The sequence below is a fragment of the Mercenaria mercenaria genome, unplaced genomic scaffold, assembly GCF_021730395.1.
Source record: "Mercenaria mercenaria strain notata unplaced genomic scaffold, MADL_Memer_1 contig_2103, whole genome shotgun sequence".
Classification (NCBI taxonomy): Eukaryota; Metazoa; Mollusca; class Bivalvia; order Venerida; family Veneridae; genus Mercenaria; species Mercenaria mercenaria.
Window position 1 is genome coordinate 48,925 of NW_026460140.1, and position 16,061 is coordinate 64,985.

The 16,061-nt window shown below is 33.9% G+C and overlaps 1 protein-coding gene across 1 annotated transcript in view; it reads left to right on the forward strand.

The window, feature by feature from the left end:
• The window catches only part of LOC128552169 (protein mono-ADP-ribosyltransferase PARP14-like), a 54,055-nt gene that overhangs the window by 25,860 nt on the left and 12,134 nt on the right, over positions 1–16,061 (forward strand). Inside the window, exons 16-24 of the mRNA XM_053533192.1 lie at positions 280–532; positions 733–1,016; positions 1,652–1,758; positions 1,936–2,172; positions 3,654–3,875; positions 4,540–4,606; positions 10,058–10,240; positions 10,404–10,469; positions 14,133–14,321. Coding sequence (XP_053389167.1) covers positions 280–532; positions 733–1,016; positions 1,652–1,758; positions 1,936–2,172; positions 3,654–3,875; positions 4,540–4,606; positions 10,058–10,240; positions 10,404–10,469; positions 14,133–14,321 — 1,608 coding nt within the window. The remainder of the gene's footprint in view (positions 1–279; positions 533–732; positions 1,017–1,651; positions 1,759–1,935; positions 2,173–3,653; positions 3,876–4,539; positions 4,607–10,057; positions 10,241–10,403; positions 10,470–14,132; positions 14,322–16,061) is intronic.

Consider the following 16,061-nt stretch of genomic DNA (forward strand, 5'->3'; position numbering starts at 1 on the left):
AGTTCATTCCACCATTGCTTCACTAAGTATTTTAGTAAATCATATCAGTCTAACAGCCATCAAACTGGTACTTTTTTGAAGTGCGAAATTTTCATTAGTCATCCGATAATCATTCTATATACAAGGATTGAAGTTAATCTGTTTCTTTGCTTAGATGAAGAATGAATTAAATGCCCTTTGGGTTAGCATTGATATGACGATTTATAATGTTATAATTTGTGATAATACATCCGGCAACCGGTGCTAAGTTAACTTGTTCAATATCGTTGAATTATGTAGGGGGACCTGCTATAAAACATGAGTGTGAGAACTTCATAGCAACACAAAGATCTTTGAACGATGGCGATGTCTTCATGAGTAGTGCTGGTGATTTGAAAGCGGAATATATTGCCCACATCAAAAGCCAACAATGGAATCAAGGGAAAGCTATGGATAAAGATTTAGAGGCGACAGTCTTCAAATGTCTACAAGAAATATCAAAGATACAGGAAAAATCTGTTGCAATACCAGCAATAGGATGTGGTGTAAATGGGTATGACTGCTACTGTTATTAAACCAGGGATAATATCTAACAGACATGATCATAAGCTGTATTGCATATATACATTATTCAGAAACACAACATAACGTAATGTATCTAATTGTTTTTCGGCTGTTGTACTTCAATCAGTAAATCGTTATACATAAACATGTTATCGGTACTGAACTGATATTTTTAACATTTTGTTGAAGGTTTCCAGTTAATGTTGCCACGTCGAGCATTGTCAATGCAATAAAAAGGATGTTGATGGAATATCAGGATAGTTCGATTGGTGAGGTGTATCTCTGCGACATGAATGAAAAGAACGTCCAAGGTTTTACTGAAGCACTTTGCAAGATATTCGGAAACACTAACGTTGTGCTTCATGAAGGCGGTGAGAATGTTAGAGCAGGTAAAAGCAGTCATGACAATTTATCAGGAACAATGGGTGCGCGTCCGAAACGTGTTACAACATCAAGGCGATCCAACAATTCAGGTTTTTAACTTTCCTATCTTTTTCTTTTACATTATAGCTTCTACGGAGCGGCCCTCTCTTAAGCAAAAGCCTTTCTATAACAATATCATCAAATGCCCTTAAGCTGAAATATACTTTCAAATTAACATCTCCAGAAAAACCTACGCATAACAGTCAATATTTGTATCTCCCAAAGGGTGTTGCTCTATAGAGCTAGCACTGTATACTGAATAATTGTAAAACTCGAACTTTATTAAATACCAAAACATTCGTCTGTGGTCGTGTGGCGTCCGTATAACGTTTTTCCGTGCTTAGATCTCGTGTTCTTATAGTTTTTGGTATATATAATCGTGGAGTCATTAGAATGTTCTAGAGCCGGCGCTGTTGGCGTGATGGGAGTTAAACATTTCAATAGCCGTCTTGAAAAGACCCAATCAAACCTGTTCTGCTGTTTATTTGCTTTGCTTCGTTTTTGAATAGGATCTTCTGACAGATTTATAAGGGTTAAAATGAAGGCGGTGGGCCATATAATTTTACAAGTTAAATTTTAAACTATAGGGTATATTATTAATATCGTGAGCTGGAGATGAGATAAACATTTGCAGTAAACAAAGTAATACTTGTTAGTATACTTTTACATCTTTCATTTACTTTAGATAGAAACGAATTATCACAAACGATGCCAAATCTTCCTAAAAGTGAGGGGATTGACATTGGAAATATACTTGTTACTGTAGTGAAAGGAGAAATTGCGAGACAAAAGGTTTGTAAACTTTCTTAACTAATGAAATTAGAAATCTAAATTTAGCTGTGATTTGATAATTCTTAAAGATTTGTAATTTACTGAAAATAATAAGTATTTTTACAGATTCATTTCTAAACAATGCAATGTCTTTTCATTCAATTCATTTTCTCTTGTATTCAAAATCACTGTTGACAGGTAGATGTAATTGTGAACACGACATCTCATAACTTAGACCTACGAAATGGTGCAGTCTCACAATCGCTATTGAAAACCGCTGGAAAAGAATTACAAGACGAAGTAAATGCTAAGTATCCGAAAGGACTGGAGGGAATTGATGTAGCTGTGACCGGCGGGTATAAATTGAATTGTGAATTTGTCATTCACACCGCACTATCAAACTTTAATGATAAAAAGCCGAAGGAAAGCATAAAAGTAAGTGAGTGTTTATTATTTGAAAATAAAGAAGAATTCTTTGAAATAAATCAGAAGAAAAACTTCGTGACATTTTCCTGGAAAACATGTAGGTTCTCTTAAAATCTGACGTTTTCCTTTTTGTTATCTCATGATGTATGTGAAATGTTCAAGTTGCAAACATTACAGTTATAAAAACGTTTAATACATTTTACATTTTAATTAATCAAATGCTAGTGATTCAGTACGAATGCTTATAATCAAATAATGAACATCTTGTAATTAAGGCCGATCTAAAATGTATTTTGCTATAACCTGAAATTTGTTGGAGTGAGTCTTATAATGTCTTCAGTTGAATTACTAGCGTTTTCGATTTCATTGTCTATCACAAAACAAGGATAGCTTTAAATTCATACTCGGGTAGATTTTTTTTGATTTTTTTTGCATGAAATAGATCCATGTTTTATTTATTCTGTTTTACTAATTAAAAATGATAGTCCCATGAACATGACTTCCTTTTTCTTTATTTCCTGAAAATCTTCTTCTCAGAAACCGCTTGTCTGATAGTTCAACACATTGTCATGGATGCCTCGTTTTCAACCAAAATATTTACACCATAATGATAAGTTTTTGTTAACAAACCATGGCCATCGTGGTTGTAGTAAATTGTTTGTATGCGGATTAAAGAGTACTTTTATATTTTGCAAAGGTTTCATTTATTAACAAATTTTGTTCAATGTCTCTTAAGCAGTATGTAATTTTATACCTTTTGGGCTGTAAAATTCCGTTACAGAATTACCATGACTCTTTTTTTAAATCCAGAATTACCTGCGGTACTCCAAAAGTCACATATACATTGTGGTATTATTTTGTTTCGTACACTGATAATACACTGATAATACAGCATATGGTTTTCAATGAAAAGCTTTTTTAGTGACAGTCATTCTAAAATGCAGAAGTTTTTTATTTGAAATGGACTTTCTCAGGTTTTCGTATTAAAATGGTTTACACAAAAATGTTCCTAGTCCGGCATATATTTAGTGAAATTACAACATTTAAGTAAAAGAAAACAGTTCATGAAGAAGGGAACATATGAGCTGGTTGTAGACTTGTCCAGCTTTTTCTCAGGGAAGCAAGTGATTACCATTAAAACAAAGGAAATCTGTAATAAAAAGTTTAAAGAAATACCTTCACTATTACTGAATGATAACGATATAAATCAGACTGTCTTTATCAGTCTGAAAAGTAGAAAAATAAACCTATTTACAAACATTAAACGAAGAAAAGTCGAACGTGATGAAATGCTACTGATAAAAGGATATACTGCTGCCATAAGACATTATGAATTTTATAACACTGCCATATTACTGATATTCAATACAATAATAAAGATAGCTATCACCTTAACCAAATGCACCTGATTATTATTTGTTTTTGAAGATGAACAAAGAACGTTTTCGTGTCTACAATTCTATATGTCTTTGTTTTTTTCTTTATAACAGGCACTTCACAAATTAATGAAGAACTGTTTAGATGAGGCACAGCGATATAACTGTAATAGCATTGCCTTCCCAGCCATCGGCACTGGCAGTCTAGGATTTCCGCGTAATGTTGTTGCTGAAGAGATGTTCAAAGCAATAACAAAATTTCAGGCCAGCTGTTCCCAATCAAGTTTACGTGACATCAGGTTTATTGTTTACCAGATGGACTCTCAAACTAAGATGGTAGGTTTTATGTGTAATTGATATAGGAGGCATCGTTTTCCAGTTTGTTATCTTTGTGCAAAATATGCCAATGTTCTTTCCGGATGAAGTCATACCTTATGTCTTTCAATATTTTTATCATCCTGTTACTATTGATACATACCAATGATACTTACAAGTGTATGATTGACACTGCGTTCTCTAAAAGGCAGAGCAATAAAAGTTTATTTAAAAATACACAAAGCGATTTGATAGTACTCAAAGTCGTTTATTTTAGGTTAGAATACATTATGTAAAAACCTTCCTTCAAGTTAAAGTAATAAACATTTAATCGTGATCGTCAAAATATTTTTATCTCTTTCTTTGTTTAAGGTATGTTCTCACAACAGTTGTGACTAGTACAGATATTTATGCTCTATACTTAATCTATAATTGTGCATCTTGATAATGAGCAAATGCCAGGTCAAAGAACAACATAAACGCCATTTAATTAAAACTGAGCTGTTCAAAAACCTAGTAAATAAGGGAATGGAGGTTCGCAAGAAGAGTGTCACTATTGATAATTCGTATACGCCACATCTGTCAGCATGTTCTATCGTGATATCACAGTCTACATGTCAATATAAAATAGAAATTATGTCCTGCCTTTTTTCTCACATAACCTATCACATTTTATTTGTTACAGGCATTTGACGAGGAGCAGTCTCGCATGCAGAAAGAAGTTCAAGCAATGACATTTGGAGGACAGTCAGGTAACTAACATAACTGTAGAAATAGATATCAAATAGTTCCAAACAATGTATTAAGGGTATAGGTTGAATAAGTGGTATAGTTCAAAGCAATAATTTCTATATTTTCCGTCATATCAAACTTGTTTGTTCGTATGAATAACCGACCCCCATGGCCAATTTTTAAAACCAACTGCTGTCACCGAAATGGATTTAAAACGTCTATAGCGAATTATAATCATGGTAATTCTTTTTGCCGTTCTTAAAATTATGATTTTATGATAAGTTAAGTGTCACCTTTCATAAATTTCGTTTGCAATATTTCTTCGTCCCTCAATATGGTAGCTATCTTGAAATGAATTATAATTATGAAAAACAAACGTGTATTACTGCTACCTCTTCATAAAAATCATCACGAAGGTGAAGGTAATAATATTACGATTCAAGTACAATTTACAAAAAGGGGGCAGGGGACATTAAATTTGAAAAATGTCAAAATGTATTGCATAAAAGTATACTTAGCACTTTAACATATGACATTGTCAGCCTGCTGCTTTCGTTATTTTTATGATAAAAACAAGAAAATTGAGGGTTTAAGGACACTAAATTATGACACCAAAATGGCTCAAATTGCACATGTAGCCAAATCTATTTATTTAGAAACGTTGCTGGACCACAAGAAATAATAGGTAAGAGCACATTTCTCGGAAACATAGAGCACCAAAAACACAGCCTCAGAGCCACGCATTTGCAAAGTAGGCACATAACAAAAAGAAAATGTAATGGAAAATATTACAGACGGGTTGCTTAAAAATATCACAAGTACATATAAATTTATGCCCAATATAGATAGAGAGGGAGAGAGTGGTGGTTAGAGGTAAAAAGGGAGTGGGGGGAGGAAGTTGAAAGGGAAAGTAGAACAAGGATGAACCCTTACACTACAACGTAAACCACAATAGCACAGAAATTCATGTACCAAAGATAAACACATAACCACACCGAACTAACTAACAAAGAAAAAAAGACAAATAAAAAACAAGTGGAGCACTGCTTGAGACTCACAAACACACAAACACATCCCTATAAGCAGGAAAAAGCAATCCTGTACCACTTTAGGACTCCGGTAGCCAATATAAAGGGGAGCCATGAAAACTAACTCAAAGTAAAGAGGGAGACGATATAAAAAGGAAAGCAAAAGGAGGGGTGATAGGGGGATTGAGAGAGAGGAAAAGCCGCTTGCAGCAAAGAAGAAAAATACGCAACAGACAATACAAGACAGACAGAAAACCGGTTGAAAATAGGGGCACCGCCTTGAAACGGTCAGTATCCTATATAAAAGAAACTGGGGGTTTAAACGTATTAAGAGCATGCCAACCTCGCACTTACCCTATTTACAACAAGTTACAAAAGGCAATATTTACAAAATGCCAACAACACACAATACTACACACACAACACAATAATCAGCACGGACGGTTAATAAATGCCAGCATCAAACAAGACAACATACGCACATAAAATACGAAACGGAGGGAAAACAAGTTGGAAATAGGCACCGCATTGGAACGGTCAGTAACTTATATAAAGGTAACTGGGGATTAAATGCGTTTATGCAAACCTCGCACTTACTCTATTTTCAACAAGTAAAACAACATAATGTAAATATGATCCCCGCTGAGAAAGGCTCTAACATTAGCGCAAAAATACCAAATTAATTAAGTAAGACATAAAATTAAGGTAAATCTAAGGTATAATTACATCAATGTACTAAACAACTTTTCCGAAGTCAGAGCACCAAGAGCCTAACTTTTAAGGGCAGAAAAAACTAAACTGGGCACTTCAATATCGATAACCGCGGGCGCACAAATCTACAACACTACAATATGCATGTATTCATGAAAAATTTGGAAAACATGAACTATAAATTACAAAATAATAATTTGAGTTTGAAAGTTTTCACCTGCATCTGAGAATTATATAAATTCTTTGAGAAATCAAATAAAAGCAAACTAACTTATACTTCCTGAAATCAGCGATATGATTTCTAGAAAATAAGTTATCGCACTAGTAGCATGCGATTCAATACATTCACAGTTATCGACAAAAATTAAACCGTCTTCTTTTTGTAATGTTGAATTTGAATGGTAGAAAACAAGCGGAGTAAGCAGAAAAAAGCAAAAACTATACGGGAGTTGAGATCGGTAACGAACACAGGAAAGCATTCCATTGCTTAGACCGTTACTTTTATGCTATAAAATAGTTTTTGTTGGAAGAAACAAGACGAAGATACCAGCTGTCCATCTACGAAAGAATAACTATACGGCTATCGCACAGCATTTCAGAAATTAACAGTACTTTTATTGCATTGTTGAAACATGATTTTTTTTCTCCAGTTTATACATGCAAAGATGATGTGAAAAATGTGTGTTTTACTTCTTATTTAAATAATACTGCCTTCCAGTACTTTGTAAATGCCATGATGTCTTGTGCTGTCCTATATAGCAAGTACATTTACTGCTTTAATCAAAATGCAGATGAATGATAGTGGCTTTCAAAAAGTAAACTTAGATTTGTTTTCATGCTTTAGGTATTGTTAAATGTGATTGAAATAACAGCATCTTTATGATTAATCCAAGGATTTAGCAACAATTTGATTAACTTAATTAATAAACTTTTTAAAACAGCAGTTATGTAGCAATACTCATTTGGTTTATTTTTAGATGTCTGATATTACATTTCAAATAGCTTAGCTTATTGATTTTATAACAATTATGATTTACTTATGTAATGAAACATTATTCTATGATTATAAGTGTACTGGTATTCGGCCCTGTCATTCTTGTCTTACAGTTTTAATTATGGTACATTTAGTAAGTCTAGTGATTTTGAAATATTGACTCTTATCTGTCATATTCTACAAAAAGCCATAGGCCACATCAAAAAAGGAGAGATTTAGAAAAAAATATCTAAACATCCTTTTTCATTCTGGAGTCTTGGATACTGTTATTCATAATTGTGTTCTTTCCTGATATGTCTCAGTCGATGTTTTCTATTCATATTCAAACCAACTATAAGTGTGTTGGTATAATTTCGGCCCTGTCATTTTTTTCTTACAGCTTTAATTATTGTCAATTCAGTAACTTAAGTGATTTTGAAAGTGTTGACTCTTATTTGTCATATTCTACAAACAGGCATAGGGCCCATCAAGAAGAGAGTTTCAGAAAAATTCCACTAAGTTTCCCTTTTTCATTTTGATGTTTTTGATACTGCTATTCATAAGTGTGTTCTTTCCTGCTATTTCTCAATCAATGTTTTCTATTCATATTCAAACCAACATTTTTAACTCTAGCCATGCATTAACAGCTCAAAAGATGTCACATTAACATTTGAACGAATAACGCGAGACACAGCTATCCCTTTTTATCTCAAAACAGACAATAAACTTTTAAGAAATTTTAATTTTGTATAGGAAATATCTATAATTCTACTCCTGTCATTGTTGAACTGATAATTAAGATGCCTTCTTAACACGGAATTATGGAAAAGTGATTCGAAATCATCGCCCTTAATATAGCGGTCATTATTTGTTCTCATGTTGCTACCTTTGAATAAAGAATACAACACCACGCAATGCGCAGTAACTTTATACAGATGAAAACTATACTCGTTAACTTGTTATGTTTAAATTAGTGTTTGGGTATTTATGTAACACCAAAGCAATTACATGACTTTCCAGCTGATGGTGGAGGAAGAATCCATGCGCCCATCCGAGCATTACTGAGGTACAGACTTGTACCGTGGTAGAACCACCGACTTCGTAAGGCAACACGATAGCTCACATGAATAAATTCTGAATCCAAAGTGATATTTCGAACCCTCACCCGTGCTATGAAGTCGGCAACCACTCGATCAGGCATGCACCAATAACCATGGTAGCATATTTCTGTCAACAATATATCCACTTGTCTATCTCAAAAGTTTCGTAAAATTGCCACTTATTCAGTGACATAACTGCGTGTTAATAACCACTTAAGTATCTTACATGACAAGACTGCCTGTTACTTCCCACTACTGCCATCTACATATTCACGTTAACTAGGTATCTTATTTTTTTTAATAAGTCAGTTATGATTTACATTTACACTCATTCAGTTCGTATAGAGGACAAAAAATATAACCGTTATTCGCCAATTTTGGTATGAATATTAACTAAATATCATGAAAACTTTCACAGTAACCACTTATCTTCGTGAATATACGGATGGCAGAAGTGGGCACTAAGAGTAAGTTTTGCCCTGTTAATATAATTATCTGGATAACTCGCCACTTGCTAGATAATAACTGGATATGGATATTTTTTGAGAAAGCTGTCTGCATAGATAAGTGGATCTGTGACTGGCATATATGCCGCAATTAATAACAATTATATCACATATCATATATTTTCTATTATTAGATCAATTTCCTGTATTTCTAATCATTTTCGTTTATTTAATTGCTGTTGTTTTAGATGAAACATTTCATAAACAATAAACACGAAGCACAAAGAGACAGAAGGGATAATGTGAATGTTCATTCTAAAATGTCAGGATATTTCGCTCTTTTTCTCCAGCTTATCGCATCTTTTTATTAAACTCAAAATGTAACAAAATCACAGTGGCTTGCTTTCTGTGAATATAAGTACACAATTGAATGATAAAAAGGCCACTAATAGTCTATAATGATAATACTAATAATGGTAAAAATTATAATTATAATGTCAGACATGGCCTGTAGGAAGTCAAGAAGCAAAACAGATTTGAGTTTTACCTAAAGGTGTTTAGCATAAATTATCATTCTTGTAACCTAGAATGGCAATTGTAGAGAAATAAGAATTAAATGAAATGTGAAAATGGCATTCTTTAAGGCGTTTAAAATCATTATGTATGCCAAAATAATGGCGTTAACATATTATCGGTTGAATATGAGGTACTGTTGTAAAATTTCCGCAACATACAGCATCGAATAATATAGCTTTAAAATTCACTACTTTGTGACAATTCACTGTTGACTATTTCATGTGGTGAAGCCACCTAATTGAGTTGCGGAAGGTCAGTGCATGTCTTCCTTCAAAACAAATGAAAGCCCATATGATCTATGCATTACGGCGATGTGTCTTTCATACCGAAACATTAATGGCAATAGATATATAGGTACAGTAAAACAACAACAGAACTTCGAATTCGAACTTTAATTAGTAAAGTAACGTACTTATAACTTAAGCCCTATGTAAAAGATGACCTTTATTTAACAAACCACAGGCTATCTGGTAATAATATTTTAAAAACACACCCGACAATAAAAGTTAAAGCTTGCACAGAAAATCAATCGAATAGTTACGTCAAAGTTGATATGAATAATTCCTTAAAGTATTAACAGGTTGAAAAATTATACACAAATAACATTGTATTGTATTATTGCAATTAAAACTACCAGGCAAAGATGCTAGTTCTCTTGGATACGACGTCATACAAGCAGATACTGGCAACAGCGGCACGTCAATCAGTGGAACACACTCATTTGGAAGTCTTACTGTCATAGCCAAACAGGGTGATATAACACAGGAGGATGCTGACTGCATCGTTAATAGCACAAATGCTGACTTGAATCTTAACATAGGTATGCGCTTTGCTCATCATTTTTATAGTATTCTGTGTATCCTGCTTACTTTCATATAAGAATTCCAGAACTTACGTTTACCGTTTTTTTTTTGTTTTTTTTTTTTTGTTTTTTTTTGTCTATGAAATTTTAGTTAAAAATTATAGTATATGTTTCATTTCAGGTAAAGTGTCGAAGACATTGTTAGAAAAAGGAGGATTAGAACTTCGAGAAGAACTAGACAATAACAGTAAGATTAAATTGTCCGTTTTGCTCAATCCATTGCTTTCATGCTTACTTACATTCTGTCATGCTTCATTTCCCAAAACCTTAAAACCCTGTAACCTGGAAAATTCGAAAATAAACACAGGTTATCTCTACAAAGAGGTATTTAAATGTTTTGAAGTAGCAAGCAAATACCGTTTATTTTCTTGGTATTTTAGCTCACCTGTCACTTAGTGACAGGGGGAGCTTTTGTGATCACCCTTCGTCGGTCGTCCGTCCGTCCGTCCACAATTTCTTGCGAACAAGATAGAGACTACATTTTGCAAGCAATGTTTATCAAACTTGTACAAAACTTGTATTTGCATGATATCTCAGTTCTTTTCGAAAATTGGCTAGATCCCATCATGGATTTCAGAGTTATTGCCCCTTAAAGGGCCAGAATTTGCTATTTTTGTGCGTCAACAATTTCTTGAATGCACGACAGTGGGTTCATTTATGATTTTATTTTATCCAACCTAGCACACAACTTTTATTTTATCCAAATTATCACACAACTTGTATCACCATAAGATCTTGATTCTTTTCTTGAATTGGCCAGATCCCATTATGGGTTCCAGAGTTATGGCCCCTGAAGGGCCAAAATTAGCTATTTTGACCTTGTCTGCACAATAGCAGCTTCATTTATGATTTGATTTTTACCAAACTTGCACACAACTTGTATCACTGTAAGATCTCGTTCCTTTCTCCTTTCTTGAACTGGCCAGATTTCGTCATGGGTTCCAGAGTTATGGCCCACTGAAAAGGCCAGAACTAGCTATTTTGAACTTGACTGCAAAAGAGCAGCTTCATTTATTATTTGAATTTAACCAAACTTGCACACAACTTGTATCACTGTAAGATCTTGGCTCTTTTCTTGAACTGGCCAGATTTCCTCATGGGTACCAGAGTTATGGCCCCCTGAAAGGACCAGAATTAGCTATTTTGACCTTGACTGCAAAATAGCAGCTTCATTTATGATTTGAATTTAACCAAACTTGTACACAACTTGTATCACCATAAGATCTTGGTTCCTTTCTTGAACTGGCCAGATTGTATTATGGGTTCCAGAGTAATGGACCCTAAAGGGCCAAAATTAGCTATTTTGACCTTGTCTGCACAATAGCAGCTTCATTTATGATTTGAATTTAATTAAACTTGTAGAAAACTTGTGTCACCATAAGATCTCATTTACCTTGTCTGCACAATAGCAGCTTCATAATTAATTTGATGTTAACCAAAGTTGCACACAACTTGCATCACCACAAGATCTTGGTTTCTTTTGTGAAATGGCCAGCTTCCATTATGGGTTCCAGAGTTATGGCCCCTGATAGGGCCAAAATTTTGACCATGTCTGCACAATAACAGCTTCCTTTATGATTTGTTTTTATGCAAACTTACACAACTTGTATCACCATAAGATCTCGATTCCTTTTTATACTTATGAAGGGACATATTATGTTATCGCCTCGGTGTCCGTCTGTCTGTATGTATGTTGGTTAGCAATTTACCTTCCGCTCTGTAACTCTTGAACTCCTTGAGGGATTTCAAAGAAACCTGACACAAATGTTCACCACATTGAAATGACGTGCAGAGCGCATATTTTGGATGGCTCATTTCAAGGTCAAGGTCACACTCAGGGGTCAAAGGTCATATGACTTTATTTTGTGTTTATATTGCTCTGCATTTGCTTCGATTGCAGTGCTCTTGTTTTTGTTTGGCCGATCCTTCTTTCGTTGACTTACAATATTTTTTTCGATTACTTCCCATTTATGTTACTATAAATAGCTTATTTAGTAACTTTTTTATTATTGGCCGTAGGGGAAAACCAAACATGGATGGTACCTCCAATTTTTAGGTGTCTTTTGACATATCTGTACCTTGTAAGATTTTTTTTTCTTTTTGGTTAAATTCTCCCCTTTGTTGTTCCTGTCTTTTTGACTTAGATATTTTTTCTGAGGACTTATTTATTTTTAAATTCTTCCCTTTGTTGTTCCTGTCCTTTGGGCTTCATCAGTCAAACTTTTACTCCTATCCTCCTCTGATGTAATCCTTCGGGCATGAAACTACTGGCCTGATTTGAAAATAATTTTATTTGAAGTAACTTTAAGAACATCTCAACTCTATTTCTTCATAATTCTTTTGATTGATCTTGATTATGATTTTTTGACCTTCTTGTCCTTCTTAAGTGCAATGATAACAGGCGAGCAATATAGGGCCATTTTGGCAATCTTGTTTGCAGAATTTCCGCAAAAGCATTTAACTTACTACGTTTTGCCTGAATGTGCGGCAATCATTCTAAAACAAATACTAGCCTGAATTTAACTACCCATGTAAGATATAATCATGACGCAATAATCTTCTAGATCTATGATATTGATGTCATAGTGTTCGCTTTTGTGATAGGAAATAAGTATATTATATATAGACGTAAGGATAACATAATAAAATGTAAAAATGACAGAACACAAGCAAATAGAATAATATAACATAACAGGTAATGGAATACGTTCCCTAGCACCGGCTTCAGCAGAATTGTATCATCGTAAAATTGAATGAACGCCATGATCCCTAGGACCAGAAAATTAAGATTCACGATACGCTTGATATGGTCTAAACTAAACATTTAAGCTGTAAACAAGGCAGAAATATTTTCTGAAAAACAAAGTTTTCATAATTTGATATAATTACGAGATTAAAATAATTACCGTATATAATGAGTAAACATTAAAAAAACAATAATAACATGAATCTGGTATCATTGCTTCCATTTAAAATTTAAATTTTTCTCATGCAATATTTCAAAATTGAAGTCTATGGGAAAATCATAACATTTCGCAAATAATTTTTTTCTACAATGTAGATTTTGATGAAACATCTCACAGATGTAAATAAAGACATGGCCTGTAATTTGATGAAATAAAATTTAAGGTCCGTGAACTTATTTTTAAGATATTTCACCATGATTAAAGTAAACTGGACATTTCAAGCTTATTCTGATTGTTTTGAATTATTTAAGGTGTCATATGTTTTAATACCATATCTTGACTTTAGAAATATAGCAACAGTACCGTTGTAATAAATTTACTCACAGGTTGCGATTAATTCATAAAATGATATTCATTTCCTTACGTCGAATCCAGGCTTTTGTCTACGTTTTCCGGATAAATAAAGTTACGCCATCACATCCGGTTAATCAAACGTGCAGAACTACATTAATAGCAAACTCGGTTTGAGTAGGTCTGTTCATGAAATGTTATCAAATGATCAACACCCATTATGCCCACTACCACTGGTTGAGACAGATCTTATTGAAGAATATTTTGAATGGATCCTAAGCTCCCAAAGGACCACAAATTATGAGTCAAAAAGACAGCGTCTTTTATTCTTTTATGCTCATTATAATCATAATGTATGTTGTACTTCGGTTTTACATATTTTCAGTCGTTCAGTTTATTTATTGAATGACATTTCAGCATGGAAATAAAAGTTGACTAATATATTTCTTACTTCTGAGATACACGACGGTAAGGTAATATTGTATTTGATAACTGATAACATATTTACATCTGCAATACAATGTGTGAGGCTGTGTAGAATGTTACGCGTCATTTAGCTGACGTAAATTTAGTATGAGTAAATTTAATTTCAGAGAGTGACATGAAAAAATACAAGATAACTACAACCCTGGCACCTGGCTTGCCATGTAAAAGTATAATCCATGTTGTGGCGGACACTAAGGATATGGTAAACACTGTGAAAAAATGTTTGAAAGAAGCTGAAAATGAAAAGATGAAAAGTATCGCACTGCCTGCATTTGGCACAGGCAATCTTTTTTCAGGTATGATTGGTCGTTTTAGACCAAACGGATGGAAAAAAGGGTTTTTAAATAATTATACAAAAACGTGTTCAAATTACCCCAATGTAGCCTATTCGATCAACCGAAGAAAATGAATGAGCTTTAATTGCTACCTGTTTTAAAGAAAAATACCATTTTAACGTCGAGCTTTATTGAAAGTTATTATCGTCTAAGTTCTATCTTTGCAGATCTTTCTCTCATTTTAAGTCCCCTACCAGTGGAACACCGGAGGGGACTTTAGGAATGTCCTCCGTTCGTCTTTCCGTCCATCCGTCCTGGCAAACGAGAGAACATTTGTTGGGTACTGAGGGGAATAGATAATGGTAAATTCTGTTCATTCCGTGCTGCTTATTTGTTACTTTCTGCCGATTGTTGTGTACTTTAGAATAAAAAAAATAACCAATAACGATCTGTTCGTCAGAAAGTCCGTCTGTCAAACCATCCTCTGGTCGTCTATCTGAGCACACATTTGATACCTTAGGTGGTAGGAGGTATGGCCTAGGACAATAGAAGTCCTTTGTATTTATTCCGTAACCACGGAAGTCTTTGGTTCCTTAAGTGGTCATTCTATTGTTTTTAAACAAATCTGAATCCTGCAGTTACTCAAGAATTATTCAAACTAGGTTCATTAGACTTGGTATGCGAATAGAGGGCAACATGTAGATTATGCACATACATGACTTGTGCTTATTGGTCAGATATCAAGGTTGCAATTGAAGGTAAAGCAAAAATTGTTTCCGCTCCATAACTTTTGCCTTGAGGGATTATCTTAGTGATACATGCAAACGTTCTCCATGATGAGACAATATGACAGCACATGGTCTATGCATGTCCGTTTAAGGTCAAGGTCAATATTTAAGGTCAAGTAAAAATTTGTTTCCACTCCATAACTTTCATATGCATTGAAAGAATTTTATTATCAGACAGAAATGTCCCCAACGATTAGACTATGTATCGCACACATGACCCACAGTTGTCGGTCAAAGGTCAAGATCACTCTTGAAGGTCAAGTAAAATTGTTTCTTCTTCATTACTTACATGTGTATTGATGGATCTTAGCACTTCACACAAATGTTCCGCATGATTGAATGTATGTCCGGATCTCTAAATTAAGGTAAAATCAGTTTTTGTTTCTTAGTTACTAAATGCCTTAAAGCATTTTAGTCCTAACACTGTTGCCAACAAACTCCAGGGATGGATACTAATAAAGTTACCTACTGGTAGGGTACTTCTGTATTGCCAATGCAATGCTCGGTCACTTGCAATGTAAGTATTTGTAAGTATATAAAGATATCGCTAAAAGTGATATATTCTTTTCAATATAAAAAGTTTTATGTCATTCACAATCATACATGTGTGCTGCATTTTGAAGAAGTACTTCGATCGAAAAAGCTTTAAAGTAACAGTATATTTCTATTTCAATATTCTTTGAATATTATTTACTGTCCGAGTTTCTGTGGAATTTCATGTATCATTTGATCCAGTTAATCAATGATGAGTTTATGTGTATTATCTAAATTATAACGTCTATAACTATTACATTTGACAAATAGTATAATAATGTATATTATTTAACATACATAGACGTATTATTTCATGATGCACTTTTATCAGCCATTTGCGGCGTCTAAACGTCGACGTCCATTTGGCGCGTCGACGTCATTTCCGTATTTCACGTATCATTGTGTATGTTATTGTCAACTGAAGAAGCTTATTAAAGCG